At 47.3% G+C, this 21556-nt stretch overlaps 2 protein-coding genes across 7 annotated transcripts in view; both read left to right on the top strand.

The window, feature by feature from the left end:
• TMIGD3 (transmembrane and immunoglobulin domain containing 3) overlaps window positions 1-21420 on the top strand; it is an 88286-nt gene extending 66866 nt beyond the window's left edge. The window contains exons 2-7 of one of the 4 annotated variants that reach the window (XM_060411101.1): window positions 10236-10342; window positions 12846-13193; window positions 15490-15556; window positions 16277-16377; window positions 16757-16815; window positions 18618-21420. In XM_060411101.1, the coding sequence (XP_060267084.1) occupies window positions 10236-10342; window positions 12846-13193; window positions 15490-15556; window positions 16277-16377; window positions 16757-16815; window positions 18618-18629 (694 nt within the window). In that variant the 3' untranslated portion in view covers window positions 18630-21420. 4 annotated transcript variants of the gene reach the window in all.
• On the top strand, window positions 477-21420 carry ADORA3 (adenosine A3 receptor). 3 transcript variants are annotated; one of them, XM_060411983.1, is made up of 6 exons: window positions 3935-6810; window positions 10236-10342; window positions 12846-13193; window positions 15490-15556; window positions 16277-16377; window positions 16757-21420. In XM_060411983.1, exons 2-6 carry the CDS (start codon window positions 10303-10305, stop codon window positions 16867-16869), a joined length of 669 nt encoding a protein of 222 aa, XP_060267966.1. In that variant the 5' UTR covers window positions 3935-6810; window positions 10236-10302; the 3' UTR covers window positions 16870-21420.
• Window positions 21421-21556: the final 136 nt, after the last annotated feature.

Here is a 21556-nt window from a genome sequence, read left to right as displayed (position 1 = left end):
AGCCATGCCCAACAGGGTCAACTTATGTGACTGAATTCTCCGTATTAACTGTTATACGCTGTCTTAGTCATCTGGGTTGATATACCAAATACTAGAGTCTAAGGGACTTAGAAACAAGAGAAATTTATTTCTTACAGCTCTGGAGGGCCCTTAAGTCCTAGGTCAGCATGGCGGTAGAACCTGTGTCTGATGAGAGCCTTCTTCCTGGTATATAGTCGGTGCTCCCAGTTCCTCCCCCACCCAGTGTGATATTCTTATCTAGTCCCTGAGTAAATAAATGCTGAGGCTTCTCCATGCTGTGAACATCCCTCCACCCCTTCTTTCTGTCTTCTTGCTGAGTGTTCCTAGCTCTGTGCTTCCTCTTGGCCCATCTCACTTCCCGAAACATCACTGAAGAGCGTTGCTTATCTTGATGGAGCTTGGGTAGCCCTCCAGGGGCAGGGGAACTAAGAGCAGCTGCACTTTCACATTCCGTCACAGAGAACTGTCCTCCCCAGACTTCTGCAAGCTTGGAGATGTGTGGCCTGTGTCAGGGCTGGAAATGATGGCCCTGTGATGGAATCTCTCTAAGGAGACAGGGTGCCACCAGAGAAGAGAAGGAATGGGTGAGTTGTGAGTTCTGGATGGTGGCTGGACCTCTGGCAGGATGTGTGGCAAGAGCTAGGTGGACTGGCCCACACGGATCTTGCTGGCACACTACTCACCTGGGAAGCTCCTCCTGGAAAACGAGATGCCTGTCAACAGCACTGCTGTGTCCTGGACCAGTGTTACCTACATCACTGTGGAGATTCTCATCGGGCTCTGCGCCATAGTGGGCAACGTGCTGGTCATCTGGGTGGTCAAGCTGAACCCCAGCCTGCAGACCACCACCTTCTATTTCATTGTCTCCCTAGCCCTGGCTGACATTGCTGTCGGGGTGCTGGTTATGCCTCTGGCCATTGTCATCAGCCTGGGTGTCACAATCCACTTTTATAGCTGCCTTTTCATGACCTGCTTGATGCTGATATTCACCCACGCATCCATCATGTCCTTGCTAGCCATTGCTGTGGACCGATACCTGCGGGTCAAGCTCACAGTCAGGTAACTTGCCTAAAGGGGAGTGGTGTTGGGTGGTGATAGAAGTGCCTGGGAAATGCAGCTACAAGTCCAGATCCAAGACTTTTTAAGTGGAAACAAATCCAAATTGGCCTCTGAGCTCGAAAGTGGTTCTTTTCACTATTTGATATGTGAAGGGTTTAACAATGATAAGCAGAGACTTGGGAACAAGGAATGAAGGAATCCTCCAATCCCCTCTACCCCACTGATACAGGAGTACCTGCTCCATATCCCCTGGGGCAGGGGCTAAAGATGATAAAAACTTGATCCATCTTTAATTAGTGAAAAATGCTCTTGATTGTTAGAAATGATAGAAACATGCTAGATGATAAGATAAGCTGAGAGAAAAAAAAAGAGATAAACTGGTGGTTCTGTCTTTTACAAATGTAGGCTATTTTAAAGTTATTGTAATTTTGCTTCCTCTTCCATAATGCGAAGGGGACCAAAAAAGTTCTCCATTGCAGAAAATAGCAACAACTTTTCGTGTGCCCATGTGAACAGAACAAACTGCCAAATGAATAATTCCCCGGGTGTCCTGAATCACTGGTCTCTTGTTGCTCCTCTCTTCTCTTGGGGAAAGAGCATGGTGAAGGAGCTACCGATGACTTTGGATACAAACAAGCATTACTTCAAATCTCAGATCTTGAGGTCTGATCTTGGGCAAGTTATTTAACTTTCTGTGTCTTAGTTCTTCAGCATGGTGTTGCAATGCTCTGAACTCAGACTGTCCTCCATTCAATTTCAGCTCCACCACTTTTAGCTTCTACAAGTTGTTTGTCTGTTTCATTTTTTTCACCCATAGAATGGGGATCATGCTTGCACCTTCCTGGTAAGGTCAAGTGAGTTAGCACATGTAAAGCTCTTAGAAAAATGTCAACAAAGAGTCTGTGCTCAGTAAATTGTAGCTGTCGCTACTCTGATTTTCACCATTACCAACAATGAAATGGAGATTGTCATAAAAATAGCCCCGGTTTGTCATGAGGTTTCATTGAGAGAAAGTCTACTGAGTACATAGCCAGTACTTAATAAAATCCACTTTCTCCTTGTAGTCTGTGTAGCATGTTATCAGGATGAACAGTTTAAGGAGAAATGGTGACTTCTGATTGGGTGAGTCTTTTAAGGTCCTGGAAGAACTTCAACACAACTTTTGCAGCTCCATAGACTCTAACTCAAACACCAAGTGTTTGAAAAGCATAGAGAAGCAGGGACAGACACAGATAGAGGGGAAGTGTGGGAGGGGCAGAGTCTAAATGATGGATGTCAGCATGATAGGCAAAAAAACTAGTGCAGAACGCAGCAGGCAAACATGCTTTGAGCAGATTATTTCTTCTCAGGTAGATGATCCTAGGAGACTTCAGTAACTCTTACCTCCCAGGAACTGAAGAATTCTGGAAATGGCGCTGTGAGAGGGGCATGTAAGCCCCAATTGCTGGGAACATGTTGTTGCTGTTCTTTAGTCATTAAGTTGTGTCTGACTCTTTTGCAACCCTATGGGTTGTAGCCCGCCAGGCTCCTCTGTCCATGGGATTCCCCAGGCAAGAATACTGGAGTGGGTTGCCATGTCCTTCTCCAGGGGATCTTCCTAACCCAGGGATCGAACCTGCATTTCCTACATGGCAGGTGAATTCTTTACCACTGAGCCAGTAGGGAAGCCCCTGGCAACATACTCCTGACGTATTGTAGATTGTACTTCTTTAGAAAAGTGCCCAGAGAACTTTGCTGGATTCTTCTCTGCTCATCTTGTCCTCATATCCAGTAGAGTTTAGTTGAAATCAGCATAGAATCCCAACAGTCCAGCTCCATCCCCCTCCACCCATTAGCAACTTCTGCTGTGAACTCACTGACTCTCTTCCATGCAAACAGATACAGAAGAGTCACCACGCAAAGAAGAATATGGTTGGCTCTGGGCCTTTGCTGGCTGGTGTCATTCCTGGTGGGATTGACCCCCATGTTTGGCTGGAACATGAAACTGAGCTCAGCAGACGAAAACCTCACCTTCCTACCCTGCCGATTCCGTTCGGTCATGAGGATGGATTACATGGTCTACTTCAGCTTCTTCCTGTGGATTCTCGTTCCCCTGGTTGTCATGTGCGCCATCTACTTTGATATCTTCTACATCATCCGGAACCGACTCAGCCAGAGCTTTTCTGGCTCCAAAGAGACAGGCGCATTCTATGGACGGGAGTTCAAGACAGCCAAGTCCCTGTTACTGGTTCTTTTCTTGTTTGCTTTGTGCTGGCTGCCTTTGTCCATCATCAACTGTATCCTCTACTTTGATGGGCAAGTGCCGCAGACTGTGCTGTACCTGGGGATCCTGCTCTCCCACGCTAACTCCATGATGAACCCCATCGTCTATGCTTACAAAATAAAGAAGTTCAAGGAAACCTATCTCTTGATCCTCAAAGCCTGTGTGATCTGCCAGCCCTCTAAGTCCATGGACCCAAGCACTGAGCAGACTTCTGAGTAGCTATCCATGAAAGATGGCTGTCCATCTCATTGACCTTCAGATTCGGCATCGACACTTGAGGGCCTTTCCACCTGGGTTGGGGCTCTCATGTCTTTGATTCCTTCTACTGATGCGGAAAGCATTTGGCTGGCTGCCTCTATGTCCTTCCCAATGTCCTCTTTCTCTAATTCATTTTTTCTCATGTCCTTCTTTTCTGGGTATCTGACTTGAGGACAATGCTCCATTGTCACTGCGATGTGTCTTCTCCTCGAACAGAAGTTATGGAATCTGAAGGATGCTTCATTGACTTACTGACAAAAAGGGACTGATCGGGCTTGACGTGATGGTGACTCAGTTCGGCTTCACTGTGGAACTAAGCAGAGAACCCTGCTCTCAGCAGTTGCCTGGAAGATGATGGAATGCAAGGACTGACTTGCGTTTAAGGGGGACTTAACTTTCTGGATTCAGCTGTAAATGTATTGAGTGAATAAAAGATAATAACTAACTTTTTTATAACTCTTTGCTGAGGGTCAGGGTCACTTGGGGCTAGAAGACCCAGCTGGCTGCTTCTGGCACTCAGCCTGCTTGCAATGTGATGCCATGTGACACCTTCTCCTATAAATACTGTGTAAATTCTGGGACCCTCACGCCTGGCCCCAGCACACTCTGCTCCTTTTTCCTGGGCTGATCAGAATGCTTGTCAGCTTTCTGAACCATTCATCAAGGGTTAGAGAAGAAACAATTCTCTCTTAGACATCAGTTTTAAATTATTTCCTCTGGTATTTTATTTTAATAGGAATAATGGGAGAGGGGCAAAAAGAGACACCAGACAGCTATTAATATTTGTTGAGCATGTTCTATATACTTCCCTAGTGGTTTAGACAGGAAAGAGTCTGCTTGCAAAGTGGGAGACTCGGGTTCGATTCCTGGGTCAGGAAGATCCCCTGGAGAAGGAAATGGCAACCCACTCCAGTATTCTTGCCTGGAAAATCCCATGGACAGAGGAACCTGGTGGGCTACAGTCTAAGGGGTCACAAAAAGTCGGACACGACTAAGTCGAACACTTTCACTTGTTATGTACTATTTTACATGTGTTCTCCCTTTTGGTCCTGATTGTCTTTAAGGTACCATCCTCACTACCATCTCTATTTTGCAGAAGAAAAAACTGAGGTACAGAGAGTTTAAGTAACTTGTCCACAATCACATAATTAATCAGTATGAGCACCAGGATTTCAAGGCAGCCCTGCTTTATGGGAGAACCCAACATTCTTGCTACCTATCCTTAGACATGCAGCGGGACTTGCAATTTCTACAAAGCCCAGACTCTTAGTTCGCCTTATATACAATTATCAGAATCACGAGTACAAGCTATGGTTTGTATACTTGAAGACTGCTGGTCTTTTTTTTTGTTTTTTTGTTTTTTTTTTTGCCTTAGTTGCTGTTTCCTGTTGGGACACCAGACAGGAATAGAATGCTAGTCATGTCCTTTGGGCATTGTGTGTGGCCCTGGAATTTGGAGGTGGCTCTCTGATTAGGCAGTCCAAATTTGCAGCTGTGGACTCTCAGTCCCAAGTCAATACAGTATGTATATTAACGTGATGAGAACAGCAAGCTGGGGATTTCAGTTAAACCACATCGGAGAGGATAAGTGTACCGAAAATGTGCTTCTTATTAATCCTCAACTAGTCCTGAGAGATTATCTTGACCCTAATCTTAGGCCAGAGCCTGATAACCATATTTATCTTGTTAACATTTCACTTCAGGGAAGTGTTCGTGTGTCTCCTTTTGTCAGCCCAGGCAGAATCAGCACTGTCTGGGATGTTTAAAGTTCTCTACTAATGCCAAACCCAGCTGGTCACCCCAGTCACCTACTTCCTGGTACCATTCACACTCCTGTGTTAGAGGAAGAAGACTGGAACGCCCACCCCCATTCCTGAGGGTCCCTGGATATAGAAGGGGACTTTGTTCCCGACAAGCTCCCCATCAAACTTTTTGGGGGATCTTTTTCGTTTCAAAAAAGCAAGTCTCTGCCACCTCCAATTTTTTCTTAATGGTATCCCTTTGTTTGATTTCAGCCTTTTCCCCCTGAATTAATTGTTATGGTTTAGTGAAAATGCTCCTCCAGGATGAGACCTTGGGTTTACTCAGGGGCGATGAGTATTTCTGGCACACTGGTCTGCCAACAACTCACCTTTGCCCAATTTAAGACTTGAGGGACATGCTGGTTAGATCTCAGCCTCTAACCCAGTTGCTGTAGCAACATTTGACCTATGCCTTTTTTGGAAGACTTGATTTAAAGGAACTGTTTCTCTCAAAAGAAGGCAGCAGTCTGTCCTGAGTCATGTGGTATCATCAGAAAAGCTGCAGCTCCTAAGTTTCAGAAAAACTTTAATTTCCCTTTTTTCTCCTCCCTTCCTTCTCTCTCTTTTCCTCTCTGATATTCATTGCTTAGTAAACCCACTGAAGGCTTGTAGGAAGTCATATCTTGGGAGTCAGTGAGAATCTCTTGAGCTCAGGGGCTCTCCCAGCCCAGAAGAGGCCTTTCAGTAAAGTATCTTTGGGCGTGAACTCAAAAAAGATGAAGCAAGACTCACCGGTGAGGAGTTGGCCTAGAGGTAGTGAGAACCACCCTGGTTTCAGGTTTAAAAATTAGCATCACAGGAGTTTCCCCACGTCTGTCTCCTGGCTCCTCCCTTCGGCTAAACAGTCTCAAAGGTGGCTGTTAGGCTTGCATTTTAAAGGGAAAGGTAAAGAGACCACTCAGACACGATCGAGGTTTGCCTCCTCCTTCTCCTCCACACAGATTCACTGGACCAAATGTAGATGTTGAGTAGCTCGCTTATTTACCTGATTTTTTTCTTTTTATGAACAGTAGAAATTAGTGAAGGCCAACAAAATGAGAACTAATGAAGGCTATTTATTCTGAGCTTTCTAGAGAGAAGAAGTCAGCCACGAAGATTTAGTCACTAGGCCATGTCTGACTCTTTGTGACCCCATGAGCAAGAATATTACAGTGGGTAGCTATTCCCTTTTCCAGGGGATCTTCCCAACCCAGGGATCGAACCCAGGTTCCCTGTATTGCAGGCAGATCCCTTAGCCTCTGAGCCACCAGGAAACCATTGTCCATTGCTCTCTGACAGAGTCTCAAAGGCAGGAGAAGAGTGGGATGGTTTCTAGGGGAAGAAAGAAGGCTTCAGGTGCACCCTGAGTGGAGACCATTGGTCTGCGGAGACCGCAGTGGGCTGACTAAAAGTGGGGCTTCCTGCGTGGTGAGTTAGGGTTGGTCTTTAGTTAGAAGCAGGACAAAACTTAGGAATGCTGTCATTTATTCACCTAGCCCTGGCCATGCGTGTCCAATTGTTACAGGGATTATTGTTTGGCTTTCTGGATTGTTACTAGAAATAATGGTCTGACTTCCGATCTGTCTGGTTTATATCAGGCTGGCTTCCTGGGCCAGTTACTATAGATAAGGGGCTGGTTTCCTGGGCTGGTTGCGGGCCAGACTTCTATTTTTATATATGGTTTGGCCATGGTCCACTTGTACCTTCTGTTTCTTAGAACTAAATGCACGTTTTCCACAGAAACTCTGCCCTTACTTACTATAATGGGTATGATGGGAATGAGAAAAGTCGGGTTGCATCTTGCCCCGGCCACTCAGTGGGCATGGCATATGTAAAGGCTCTTTGTAATCTCTGAAGTGCTCTACAGTTTTGCAGTCTTGTTACTACTGAAGAAGCATAGTCAAGTGATGGACAGCAGTTTTTTCTTTCAGATTTAGCATTAGCTCATGGTGCTCATGGTGGCTATGGAGAAGGCAATGGCAGCCCACTCCAGTACTCTTACCTGGAAAATCCCATGGACGGAGGAGCCTGGTGGGCTGCAGTCCATGGGGTCGCACAGAGTTGAACATGACTGAAGTGACTTAGCAGCATGGTGGCTATAGTAGCTGTATGAATTTAAACTTAGCCTTATTTAAACTAAGCCTCAATTTTTCTTATTTTTAAAGTGAGACCAGTAATATCTGTTTCAATGTTTTGCTTGTTTTCTTGCTTTTTACTTTTTATTACGAAAAATTTCAAACATACAACAGTGGAGAGACTAGAATAGCAAAGGCTCGTATAACTATTATCTTGCTTTAATAATGATCGGCTCACAGCCAACCTTGTTTCATTAATGGCCCCTCCCCACTTGACCTGATTATTTTGAAATTTTGGACATAAAATTATTTCATCTGTAAGCATTTTGGTTTGTATTTTTTAAAGGTATTTCAAAAATGTAGCTTATTCTTATTACCCCTTTACTTTCTTATTTACATATCAAATAGAGTGAAAATTAATTCTCCCTCTAAGAGGGAGCAATAGAACTAATTATACCAAATGATAGTCAGAATGCTAATAGATCCATCTGTTTATTCTCTGCACTCTGAGCCTGTCATTGCTTTAGAATGTTACTTTTTCATGTCTTAGGTATTTTCCTGATATCTGTGCACAATCTTCTTTGGTTAGCACTTTCTTTGGTTTCACGGTACAAGCTCTGAGCAATTCTGAATGTTTTACATGTGGGTTTTCTCAGAGATAAGGGCGTACTTAAAAAAAACCCTACAATATCAATATTAATTATTGATTGTGATTTAATGAAACACCCCCAAACTTAGAGGCTTAACATGATAATTCTTTATTATCTCTTGTGGTTTTGATGGGTCAGGAATTCAGGAGCATCTTGGTTGGGCGGGTCATGCTTGAGGTCTCTCACAAAGTTGCTGGGTCTGCATTCATCTGGAGGTTTGATGGTGCTGAAGGATTTACTTTCAAGGCGGGTCGTCCATGTCTAGCAAGCTGGTTCCTCTCCTCACGGCTTTTCCACAGTTCCACTTGAGAGTCCCCACAATGTGGCAGCTGACTTCTGAAAGCAAGCAAGCAAGCAGTACAACGTCTGCGGCGGAAGCTGCACCTTTTCTATGATCTAGCCTTGGAAGCCATATGCCATCACTTGTGCCGTGTTTTATTGATCACCTGGGCCAGCCCTGATTCAAGTCTGGAGGGAGTCACACAGCGGCATGTATATCAGGAGCCATCTTAGAGGCTGGCTATGACAGTGCCATTATCACATCTGAAAACAGTGTAACCGTGTTTCCTTTTCTTTTATTCTCACTTAAAAAAAATTCTTTCTTAATTGGAGGAAAATTGCTCTACAATGTTGTGTTGGTTTCTGCCATGCAGCAATGAAAACCAGCCACAATTATACATATATCACCTTCCCCTCTCCCCACTCCGCCTCTCTGGGTCATCACAGAGCGCAGGCTGGGCTCCCTGTGTTATACAGCGATCTATTTTACTCATGGTAGTGTGTACATGTCGATGCTACTTTCTCCATTTGTCCCACTCTCTCCTTCCCCCACTGTGCCCACAACAATAAATTCTTAATATCATCATCTGTCTAGTCACTGTCCAGATTTTCTCAATTGTTTGCTTCTGTCAGGATCCAAAATCCAGAATTTTCTCCTATTACTAAGTTCCATATATTACAGTTTGTTAGTATGTTTCTCTTGCATGCATACTCAGTTGCTTCGGTCATGTCTGACTCTTTGCAACCCTATGGACTGTAGCCCACCAGGCTCCTCTGTCCATGGGATTCTCCAGGCAAGAATACTGGAGTGGGCTGCTGTGCCCTCCTCCAGGGAGTATGTCTCTCAAGCCCCTTTGAATCTATAGAGTGCTGCTTCATTTTGTCCCCCTGGCAGTTTAATTGTTGACCTCACAAAGGTTTCTTGAGGAATAGATGAGGCAATATAAGCAAAACCCCTCCCATGATGCAGGCCTGCTGCTGGTCCAGTGCTGACTTGGTGTGAATAGAGAAAGGCGCTCCTTGCTCAGGAGCGGACATTATTGAAAACCTGGACAGTCACCACATCCAACCCTTGAGGAGAAGTGCTAGCTCTGGGTGTGATACATAAGCATTCAGCTTAAATTCACCTGAGTGTGGTTCCATAATTCAAACTTTAAAGATCAGTAGCCAGACCATATGGGTCCCATGTGGAATCAGGGGAAGCATCTATCTCATGGACGGCCTTGATGTGTCCCAAGAAGGCTTTCAAGATGTCTGTAGGCTGCAGCCTGGCTCTTGATGCCCCAGAACCCACACTTTCACCTGCTCACCTGCTCCGGTTGCCAGCATGTCTGCTTCAGGCTCTACCCTCTCGCCACATTCCCTGGATGAGGCTGCAGTGTTCTCCTGGAAGGCAGGATAGTTGTGAATCTCCTTATTGGTCTTCCTCTCAGCTAAATAGGAATTGGGCCTCCAAGACTGGTGAACAAGACAAGAGGCCTGACCTTGATGGTACCTGGACCACTGTACAGGACAGGGCACAGTTGCACAGACGAAGGTGTGCCAGTGACGGTTTCGATTCATGTGCCCTGAGTGTGCCTGGTGTGCCAGAGCAGACGTATCCAGGAGGGAGAGCTCTTCTGGGTTTTGGGCTCTACCAGGAAGCCCAGAATTTTATCATTTTACTCTGTAAGTAAGCTTATGTCTGCGAATGGCTTCCCCCTGCTGAAGCGCCCTTGTGCAGTGCACAACAAGGATACCTGTACATAGCGGCACTTCTTGGATTAACTGGTTGGTCCTTCTTTTCCCTGGTCTCTCCAAACAGGATAAAAGCATCTTCAACTCAAAGATATCTGTTTCCTTTAAACAGATCCAGGATTCCTAAGGCCCCTGGGTCCATCTGGTCATCCCAGTTGAAGATTCACTTCTTTCCAGTCATGAGGCTCTTCATTCTGCTCTCTTTGACTGTCTTTTCAGGTAAGAGATGGGGAAGGATCATCTCCAGACCTCCAAGCTTCCCAGAGGCTGTGCATCCTAACCCTAAACTTAGTGCTTTTCCCTTTCCTACCTGGAGTTCCTGCTTATTAATAAGTGCAAGCCACCGAAGGAGCTGGATGGGAAAATAAAAGGTGGTGAAATAACACATCTTGTCCAAATTAGTCCTTGTTCTTCAATCTGATAAAAGGGTTGTGGGGAATTTGAAACCCTCAGCTAAAATGAGGGCCCTGTATTCTCAGTGTAAGTTCCCCTTCCCTTTCCCCTTCTTCTTTTAAAAACATTTGTGCTGATATATGAGGATGGGACTTCCCTCTTCCTGCACATACCTGACCCCAAAGATGAGAAGGTCAGAGGACCAGGCTGCCCCCAGCTCTGCCCTCCTCCAGCCTTGTGATCTCTGAAGTTACTGCATCTCTCTCTGGGTCAGCATCCAGGCTGGTAGATTATCACGTGATCTTTCTCATGGGGTCCATATGAGAACAAAATATCATAGCCTATCAAGTGACATCAAGACACGAGTCTGCTTTGTGGGCTAGTCACACCCACTGCAGGCTATTCTGGAGGCGGCACGGAGGGGCCCCAAGGCACATCTGGAAGGCTAAGGGAGGGCTGGGCTCTCTTAGCCATCTCATCTCCTTGGTCGAACACTTCCCCAGCCACCGTCAAGCTGGATGAGGCCTGTATGACTTCCTTTTTATGCAACATCTTGAGATGACAGAGGTGCCCACATCGGTCTGGCACAGAGGAAACATGAAGTTCTTAGCCCCTGAGGATAGAGCAGAACCGGAGGCCTCTGTCTTCAGTCCTGGACAGCCAGCAGAAGCCTCAAAACTGCCTTACTTTTTATTTTTCTAAATTTTTTAAAAATTTTTATTGAAGTAGAGTTGATTTGGGGCTTCCCTGGTGGCAGTAAAGAATCGGCATGCAATTCAGGAGCTGCAGGTTCGATCCCTGGGTTGGGAAGATCGCCTGGAAGAGGGCATGGCAACCCACTCCAGTATTCTTTCCTGGAGAATTCCGTGGACAGAGAAGCCTGGTGGGCTACAGTCCATGGGGTCACAAAGAGCTGGACACAACTGAGCAACTAAGTGAACACACACACACACATATATTTTTTTCAGATTCTTTTTCATTATAGGTTATTACAAGATACTGAATATAATTCCTTGTACTATGCAATAGGACTTTGTTATTTAGCTGTTTAAGTATACTAGTGTGTATCTGTTAGTTCCAAACTCCTAATTTTTTTCTCCCCTCTGTCCTTTCCCTTTTGGTAACTGTAGTGTTTCCTATGTCTGTGAGTTTGTTTCTGTCTCAAACCTCCTTACTTTCCTTTCAAGGGTGCCAAGGTGAAGTGGGGCAGGGAGTGGGAGCTAGGAGCAGAGAACCTTCTAACAGTAAGCCTCAGGCTCTTCAACCCTCCCCCCAAACAACATGAGTGGCCTCCTGAAGCCTTTCAGAGGGGCATATGTATTCTACCTGCTCTTAGAGCAGGGAAAAATTTCTTCTCCAGGTTTGCTGTGTTAGTTTGCTGCTGCTGCTGCTAAGTCGCTTCAGTCGTGTCCGACTCTGTACAACCCCAGAGACGGCAGCCCACCAGGCTCCCCGTGTCCCTAGGATTCTCCAGGCAAGAACATTGGAGTGGGTTGCCGTTTCCTTCTCCAAGTTAGGCCTCCTGTAACAAAGCCGGACTGTGTGGCTGCAACAATAGATGTTTGTTTCCTTACAGTGATGGAGGCTCAAGTCCAAGATCAAGCTGCCAGCAGGTTTGGTTTCTCCCGAGGTCTCTCCTTGGCTTTCAGGGGCCACCTTCTCACTGTCCTCACAGTCACCCCTCTGTTATCTGTGTCCTGATCTCCTTTTCTATTAGGACACCAGCCAGATTGCACTGGGGCCTATTCTAACGACCCTGCTTTAACTTCATTACCTCTTTAAAGGTTCTAAATCCACATACAGTCACATTCTAAAGTACCGAGTGGGGCTTCCACAGTGGCTCAGTGGTTAAGAACCCACCCGCGAATGCAGGAGACACGGGTTCCGTCCCCCATCTGGGAAGGTCCCAAATGCTGTGAAGCAATGCAGCTTCTCCTGAGCCTGTGCTCTCGAGCCTGGGAGCTGGAACTACTGAAGCCTGCATGCCCTAGAGCCCGTGCTCCACGACAAGAGAAGCCGCCACAGTGAGAAGCCCGAGTACCGCGAGAGACTAGCCCCTGCTCACCGCAACTAGAGGAAGTCCACATGCAGCAATGAAGACCCAGCACAGCCAAAAACAAAAAAATAAGACTTTTTTAAAAAGCACTGGGTGGTTACCACTTCAACATATAAATTTCAGGGGAACGCTGTTCAACCTCTTAACAGTTAGTTGCCAACCCCCAAACAGGCAAAAATCTGCCTCCAATGCTTTCATTAATTTTCCTCCAGGGTACAGGGGCTGAGATGTGTTTAAAAGAACGATGGCGTTTGTCTGCGTGTGTTTTCACAGATGCCATGGTCATGGACGAGAAGGTCAAGGAAAGCTTTGTGCTGGACACAGCTTCCGCCATCTGCAACTACGACACCCACTATAAAGACCACCCCAAGTACTGGTGCCGAGGCTATTTCCGGGACTACTGCGACATCATCGCCTTCACACCCAACAGCACCGACCGCGTGGCCCTGAGGGACACAGGAAGCCAACTCATTGTCACTGTGTCCTGCCTGACCAAGGAGGACACAGGCTGGTACTGGTGTGGCATCCAGCGTGACTTTGCCAGAGATGACATGGACTTTACAGAGCTGGTTGTGACCGATGACAGAAGAGCCATCACCGACAATTTCTGGTCCGGGCAAGGTAAGGAACCTGTCGTGGGTCTAGCTGGGGGTGACCCACGGTGGTGGGTGGGAGCTGGTGTGGTAAATACTCATTGAGCACCAACTCGGTTCTCTGGGTTAACCTGGTCCCTCTCTCCCTCCAGAGTTGGGTGGCTGCTGATGGTGCTGACGATTAACTGGGAATCTGTGGGAAGAGGAGGGTGCCTGGGCCCCAGGGGTGCTCTTAAGGACCTCTCTCCCCTCACAGCCATCTGATTTGGGTGGCTCACCGGTGTGAGAACTTTGCCTTGTGAACGAGAATCTTGAATATTCACTTCTTGAGAGGTGGCTGAGGCTGTAAAAAGTGGACTAGGCACCTGGCCGGGCTTCCCAGGTGGCACTAGTGGTAAAGAACCCGCCTGCCAATGCAGGAGACATAACAGCCGCAGGCTCGATCCCTGGGTCTGGAAGATCCCCTGGAGAAGGGATCTCCACTCCAGTATTCTTGCCTGGAGAGTCCCGTGGACAGAGGAGCCTGGTGGGCTACAGTCCATAGCGTCGCAAAGAGTTGGACATGACTGAAGCGACTTAGCAAGCACACAGGCACCCGGGCAAGCAACCTCAAAAATTGTGCACTTAAATAATTTTATGATATACAGAGATGAATATGGTCCAAGAGGTCAATGTTTTCTTTTAAGGGGTACACTTTGCTCCTGGAGGCAATTGGAAGGGCGTGGGTGGAGCAACCTGGAGGGGCAAGTCTGTCTAAGACAGTATGTTGCTCCTTTGGGCCAGGCAGAAGGGATAGGGGCTCCATTTGCTCCCCAAAGTCCTGTTCAAGGTTGAAAACCTCCCTTTACACCAGAAAACCTCTCTCAGGCACAATTGCTCTACCTTTTTTTCCTTCTTTTTTTTCTCCCCTCCTGTGGCTTCTCCTTATTTCCATTTCTAGAAGGGATGTCTTGGGCTCCCTGGTGGCTCAGTGGATAAGAATCTGCCTGCCAATGCAGGAGACACGGGTTCGATCCCTGGTCTGGGAAGATCCCACAAACTGTGGACCTGGCACCACAGCTACTTAAGCCCATGAGCCCTGAAGCCAGTGCCCTGCAACAAGAGAAGCCACTGCAATGAGAGGCCCACGCACCTCAAATAAGAGCATCCCCCACTCGCCGCAATTGGATAAAAGTCCTCACAGCAACGAAGACCCAGCCCAGCCAAAAATAAATAAATAGATACAAATTAGAAGGGAAATCTTTTTCCAGCTTCACCAGAGGACAATGCCAGTAGAAAAACATAGCAAAGGGCATAAGGGAGGCTTGGGGAAGCCTCCTCCTGATACTGGAGAGCCTTGCTCACATTTGACCAGCTGGTAATTTCTTCGGCACACATCTCACTGAAAGTGTGACATCCTTCGCATCCACCGTGTTTCTACTTTGAGTGGTTCTGCTTTTACTTAAGTGTTGCAGTCTGTCTTGAGTTTTAGGCTCAGGATGAGAGAAGTCCCATGTAAATGAGCTCCTCAGTTTAAATGAAACACAGACACACCCCATCCCCTGATCTTCTCATACGGGGCAAGGCGGGTGACTATGGTGGCCCTTTTCTTGCTGGGTTTTGATAGGTGTCAGAAACACAACGTGGCAATCATGTTGCCTACTGATCAGTTCCTTAAGGACAGGACTGGCACTCTGGTGCCTCTGACGGTCCCCTCTCACAGCTGTCAGCCTCTCTAACCAAGGGCCATATTTAGTCAATGTGCAAATCTGGAAAAGGTACCCTTCCTCCCAGTGCATGGAACTCAATGGCAGGGTATATGGTTTGGCAAACAATGTATGGGCTGGATTTCAGCCCTTCCTTGTTCTATCCGCCTTCTGCCTTGTGCGGGCTTTCCCGATAGCTCAGTTGGTAAAGAATCTGCCCGCAATGCAAGAGACTCCGGTTCGATTACTGGGTCAGAAAGATCCTCTGGAGGAGGGATAGGCTACCCACTCCAGTATTCTTGGGTGGCTCAGCTCTAAAAGAATCCACCTGCAATGTGGGAGACTTGGGTTCGATCCCTGGGTTGGGAAGATCTGGAGAAGGGACAGCTATCCACTCTAGTATTCTGGCCTGGAGAATTCCATGGACTGTATAGTCCATGGGGTTGCAAAGAGTCGGACACGACTGAGTGAATTTCACTCACTCTGCCCTGTGCAGGTGAACATAACCCAGTATTCCCCCAGGGCACTCACTTCCTGGGGACTGAGAGAGGGGTAGGCAGAGGTGCAGAGATGCAGAAGGTAAAGGAAGGGCCTGAGGTTGGGCCTTATTTGACTCTCAACAAATCCTTTCTGACACAGACCTATCGGGCAACAAGAACAGAAGCTGCAGGGCTTCCAAGGTTGTCCACAAGGCAGATCACTCCAGGTGAGCAACTTTAGGGGACAAGTGGACTTTGGGAGGGCAGTAACAATGCAACACGGCTGTGGGTTTGCACCCTCTGCTTTCCAGCTGTGTATTGTTTCTCTTTTGAACTATCCATCTTCAGTGTGACTGTTTGCTTTCTTTTGAAAGAATACAGTTTAGGACTCTTGATTGCAAGCAGCAAAAATGCCCTCTGGCTACTTTGATTAAAACGGAGATTTCATCATGAGGAGAAAGCAGTGTCTGAGGAAATGCAGGGGCAAAGATGTGGCCGCGCTCAGAAATGGGGAGCATCATCAGGATTTCTCTCTGTCTTCAATCTGCTTCTCTTTTGCGTGTTTGCTTCTTCTCTCTCCCTACTGCCCTCTTATATTCCTTTTTTTTTTTCTGCCCTGGGAGAAGATAGTCCACTTGTAGCTGCTGAGTTTCTTTCCCCCTGTTCCCCCAGCCTAAGACCGCATCCTCACACTCCCATGTTAGTCTCCGAGGAGGGGGCTGGGCCTGGCTTGGTGTCAGACAGCCACCCCAGGTCCAATCATGTATGATCATGTGTGATCTGGGGGAGATGGGTGCTCTAAAAGAATCTGGTTTCCAGGGGCTGCTGGAACTTGGTGGGAGCAGGGGCTGGGAGAGGGGATGGGTCCCAGGAAAGGGGATCCTGAGCAGAGAACCTAAACGTGGTTTCTTCCAAGAGGTATGGATACTGTCTGTGATTCCTTCCAGGATGTTCATTCTCATCATTTGCATACTGATCACGGGCTTAGCGCTCATCTCCATATTCAGTCGTTTGTCCCGAAGGAGGAGAAACCAAAGGAACAGAACGGGTAGGTCGAAGTTTGGGGCAGGGGTGGTGGAAATTGAGGAAAATGAACAGGGTCAAGGAACAGTCCTCAAATGGGTGAATGTGACCCTCCTATTGCTTGGGCCCCCAGATTCCCACGCAGCCTGCCCGCGGGCTGAGGGCAATTCTGTTTCATGGTCACAAAGGCACCCTGAGAGGTGGCAGAGAGCACTGTGGAGGCATGTGCCGATCAGGGAGGAGGGGGACTGAGACACTGGGGAGCTTCTGGGGCACCCGGGCAAGCAGGCGTAGAGAGGTCTCCTTGAGAAGAGGGGCTGGGAGTGGTTGGCAGTGGAAAAGGACAAGCCCAAGAGGAGTGGCCCTTAGACTTTGTGCCTCCTTCTTCCCTTGGGCGATTGCAGGTAAAGGCCTAACGAGAAACCAGAAAACCAGCCAAGCTTCTGCAAGCCCCACGCCGCTGGTAAGTTCCCTCCTTGACTCTTCTATCTTGGGTTCCATACCCACTGCTCCCTGAGCTGCAGGGCTCCCTGTTCCTAAACACAGGAACTGTGTTCAGAAGAGGGTGTGTAGATATGCCCATCTTTCCTGTGGGGCCGCTTCAGAGAAGCCAGAATCCCCAAGGCCACCAGGTGGGGAATCGGCTAACCTCTCAAGTGGGCGCAGGGTAGAGACAGCATCAGACCCAAGCGCCACTAGTTGGCTAATAGGTTTTTGTTTGTTTTTATGCTCAGAAGCCACAGAAATACCTTGGGCAATGGAGACACTGTGGGCATAACTATAAAACAGACTCCAACCTCCTCTGGGTATGGAAATGTAGAAAACAACATTTCAGAGAACGAGAGAACACAAAGAAACCAGAAGCATCTGTTGATGAAACACAAGACAAATCTGAAACCCAAAGCTTGGTGCTAACTTGGCTGTGGGGCCAGAGCAGGAGCTCTAAGGATTCAAAGCAGTGGCTCCCATAGCATTCCTGGCTTTTTGCCACCTAAGAGCTATGGAGGTGTGGGATATAGACAAAGCAACATCTTGCTTGGTTTTGCCAAAGATCACACCTTTTGGGGGGCTTCCCAGGGGTCTTAGTAAAGAATCCGCCTGCAATGCAGGAGACCTGGGTTTTAATCCCTGGGTTGGGAAGATCCCCTGGAGAAGGAAATGGCTACCTACTCCAGTATTCTTCCTGGAGAATCCCATGGGTGGAGGAGCCTGATGGGCTACAGTCCAGTTCAGTTCAGTTGCTCTGTCGTGTCTGACTCTTTGCGACCCCGTGGACCACAGCACACCAGGCCTCCCTGTCCATCACCAACTCCCAGAATTTACTCAAACTCATGTCCATTGAGTCGGTGATGCCATCCAACCATCTCATCCTCTGTCATCTGCTTCTCCTCCCACCTTCAATCTTTCCCAGCATCAGGATCTTTTCCAATGAGTCAGTTATTCGCATCAGGTGGCCAATGTATTGGAGCTGGGCTACAGTCCAGGGGGTCAAAAAGAGTTGGGCATAATCAAGTGACTAAATGCACACACACTCGCTTTGGGACACAATTGGAGTCTAGGTTTTTGCAAAAACCATTTTCACTTCTTTAAGGCATGACCTAGGGCAACTTATTACTTGTCTGTTTACTTCTGTATAAGTTGAGGACCCCATACTCCCCAGGATTTTTTATTCATTCACTCATTCATTCATTCAATAAACAATGACCATATCAGATTCTGGAATACACAGCTGAGTCAAAGAATAGCATCTGTCTTCACGGAGCTTATGATGTAGAGTGGGAGATAGGCAAACCATCTCAGACACACGCTCACACACACACACACACACATGAAATTGTCAACTATAAGTACTCTAAAGGAGAGATGCATGGTGCTATGAAAGTTGAGGCAACGGAACCCAACCCAAATTCTTATCTAGCAGGGCATTGTACAATCTGGTTTAGCCACGGCAAGCTTCCTCACACTCAGGCAATGGGAATGTGCAGCCTGGGTCAGGGTCTCTTCTGGGCTCTGAAGGAGTCAGCTGCATTCGTGTCACCAGAGCTTGGTGAGAGTTGAACACAGGCCCCACGCACCAAGCTTTGCTGCCAACTAGCTGATGACCTTTAAATTATGACATCTGATTTTTGCTCTGAAAACAAACTTTGGTGTTGGGCCCCTGTGAAGCCCCTATGATCGAGTTTCCCACTTTTGCTGCAGAAACACCCAGCAGAGGTAGGCAATAAATCTCAATTCAATTCTCCTTTTCTATTTCCAACAAAGCAGACAACTCTTTGACGTCCCTTCCACGTCCTGACTCCAAAGGCAATGGCTCACACTGAACAGATGGGGCTGAAGATTTCTTTTATTATTAAGTTCATAAATAAAATGATGTTACAGTGGAATCACCATGACAACTGGCCCACAACTTGGGGACTGATTCTGATCTCAGGTGTTCTGAAGGCCCCTCTCACCTCACCAGCGATCATTTGCAGATAGGTAAGAACAGACCCAGTCAGGGGGTTGTGCTCGGCCACTCCTGAGCAACACCACAGTCAGATAACATCTCAAGATCTTAGTTCTAACACAACCAGCTAGTCAAAAGTGAAGAAGAGGGCCAGATCTTGATCAGGGGGCCAGAAGATCACTTCTGCTGTATTCCTTAGCCAATAAATTTCTGACCCAGTGTTGAATGAACTCCAAGGTATGACTAACTTCTCTCAGGATATCACTGGGAAAGTATTTCTAGAAAGGTTTGTTTTAAAGTATAATATTCCAGTTTACTTCTGAATTAGTATTCCATGCTGTTCTACCCAAAGAAAGGGAGAGCGGCTACATCACAGGTTCTCAGAGTCTCTTGGCTCAAAGACTGGGAAACTGCCACCGGTTTGGGAAACTGTATGGGGAACCAGACTGAATGGACACTGCTTCTGATCAGTAAGAAACCAAAGTGTGATAAGAGAAATATCCATTCACATCAGGAAACAAATCGAGACAAGGGCATCAGTAGTTGTGGGTGTAAGTGAGGTGATTCTGTCACGAATGCCAGGATTACCTACACTCCTAGCTTCCACCTGCACGTCTACACCTCTCTCCCCCTAGAGTGTGTCTCCTGCTTTTCAGACCCTGGAATCTCCCCACTGTTTCTGCTGCCCTCATAAAATCCCTGCTCTTCCAGTCCCTCCTGAGAGGGTTTTGGCCAGTCTCCATGCTCAGGACACACAGTGGCGTCCTGTCTGGGCAGGCCTGGGGCAGGGTTCTATATACACCTGCACGTTTAGGTCCAGGCTCTCACAGAGTCTTTTAAGAACACAGTTCCTTCAGCCCTAAGCCTTCTCTGCATAGGTAGGGAACCCAAAGCTACTCAACAGGCAGGCTGATGGGAAGAGCAGGGAGGGGGACCCCATTCCTGCCACCCTCTGTATGCCCACTCAGCCAGTCCCTTCCCTCCCCAGTCCCAGATAAAACAACACCAAAAGTCCGAATCCTTCTCCTGTGGCCATGTGTTAAATTTGCACAAAGAAGCCACTAGCCCACTGGTTTTGCAAACAGCAATCCATCCTTGGGACTTCCCTGGTGGCTCAGACGGTAAAGCGTCTGCCTGCAATGCGGGAGACCTGGGTTTGATCCCTGGGTCCGGAAGATTCCCTGGAGAAGGAAATGGCAACCCACTCCAGTACTCTTGCCTAGAAAATCCCATGGACGGAGGAGCCTGGTGCAGGCTACTGTCCATGGGGTCGCAAAGAGTCAGACATGACTGAGTGACTTCACTTTCACTTTAATCCATCCTTGGCTGGGTGGGTTAGGACATCCTACAAGGCAAGAGAGCAGACATCAATTTTCCATGACAGATGAAGACATCCATAGACATCTTGGAAGATGCACACTTACCTATCTGGAAAACTATTTCCTTTGGGAATCCTACGGGTTGGTTCTGGTTCCACGGTTGAGTTCACAGCCTGTTTTCTCCCCATACCAAAGACTTGTTGAATCTGTGGTCAATTATTTACTCATTTCGTCTTTCAGCAAGGCTAGTTGTGTGCCACTTTTCATGATAGGGAGACAAAAAAAATCAAGACTTTGTAAATGCAGGGTTGTGCTGTTAAAATTAGGAAGTTTCAATAAAACAGGGAAGAGGAATTAATCTGACGTTTCATGTATTGGGTGGCCATAGGACGCTGGTTATACATCTTCTGGCAAGCTGTTCATAAGGTACTGGCCCTGAACTGGAAAGCTGATGAGGCTTCTAACTTCAGGGTTGGTAGAATTGTTTGAAGTCTGCTCAGTTTCAGGTGAAACTGAGTCCTCCCCTACCAACACAGCCAGCGCGCGGGAGAAGGGCATTCCTGGCGCTCTGCTGCCCTCATGCGGCCGACCGCGCTGTGGCACTGCTATCTCTTCCCAAGACTATTTCCCTAAACTGGCTCTCCACAGAGGGAGCCCTTCCTTTATCAACTCTCACTTCCTCTATCTTCCCCTCAAAATGCAGCTGTCAGGAGCAGCTGCTCCATCTGAGAGCGAACATACTCCCTAGAATAGATCATCTAACTTGACCTTTCTAGTTTCTCTGCCACTGAATGGGGTCTGGGACAGCTTGCGGTGGAGGCCAGAAGCAAGGAATTTGAAGTCAGAGGGTTTAAATTTTGTTCTGTTGCTCACTAGCTGGGAGACACTGGGTAAATTATTTCATCTCTTTGAACCTTAATTTTCTTACCTTGATTCTCAAAAATATTACTTAATGTATTTTTAAGAGAGATTTGTAGAAAAAGCTTTCCTCCCCGTGGACTGAGCTCCGTTGGTGGGCACTCCTCAGTGAGGGACGCCCCCGCAGAGTGGAGTGATTTGTCTAATGAGTCTGGGAGCAGGAACCAGAAGTGACTGCTCTGCCCTTCCCCTTCCTTTTTTAATCCCCTGGGTGCAGATTTCAAGAGCACACGGTATCTTTCGCAACTCCTGAGCGCAGTTGAGCTGCAGTTTGGGTTGTGGGGAGGGGCAGGGCTTACTTGCCTTACTGCACGGAGTTCAGGGTTCTGCAGCTATGGGTTTATGCTTATATTTTCCTATGTTTGTAATAAAGATGCTGCTTTGATCTCTGTCTGCTGAGTCCTCTTATGTCTCTCTTGGTCTAGAATTCAGGTGGGGAATGCGAACACTAGGTATCAGGCTCTCTGAAAATCTTCAACAAGGTAAATGAAGGACTTCAAAAGTTACAAAAAAAGGTTTTT

This window comes from Ovis aries, chromosome 1, assembly GCF_016772045.2.
Source record: "Ovis aries strain OAR_USU_Benz2616 breed Rambouillet chromosome 1, ARS-UI_Ramb_v3.0, whole genome shotgun sequence".
Classification (NCBI taxonomy): domain Eukaryota; kingdom Metazoa; phylum Chordata; class Mammalia; order Artiodactyla; family Bovidae; genus Ovis; species Ovis aries.
Note: the sequence above shows the minus strand (reverse complement) of the source record. Positions and strands in the feature narration are given on the sequence as shown.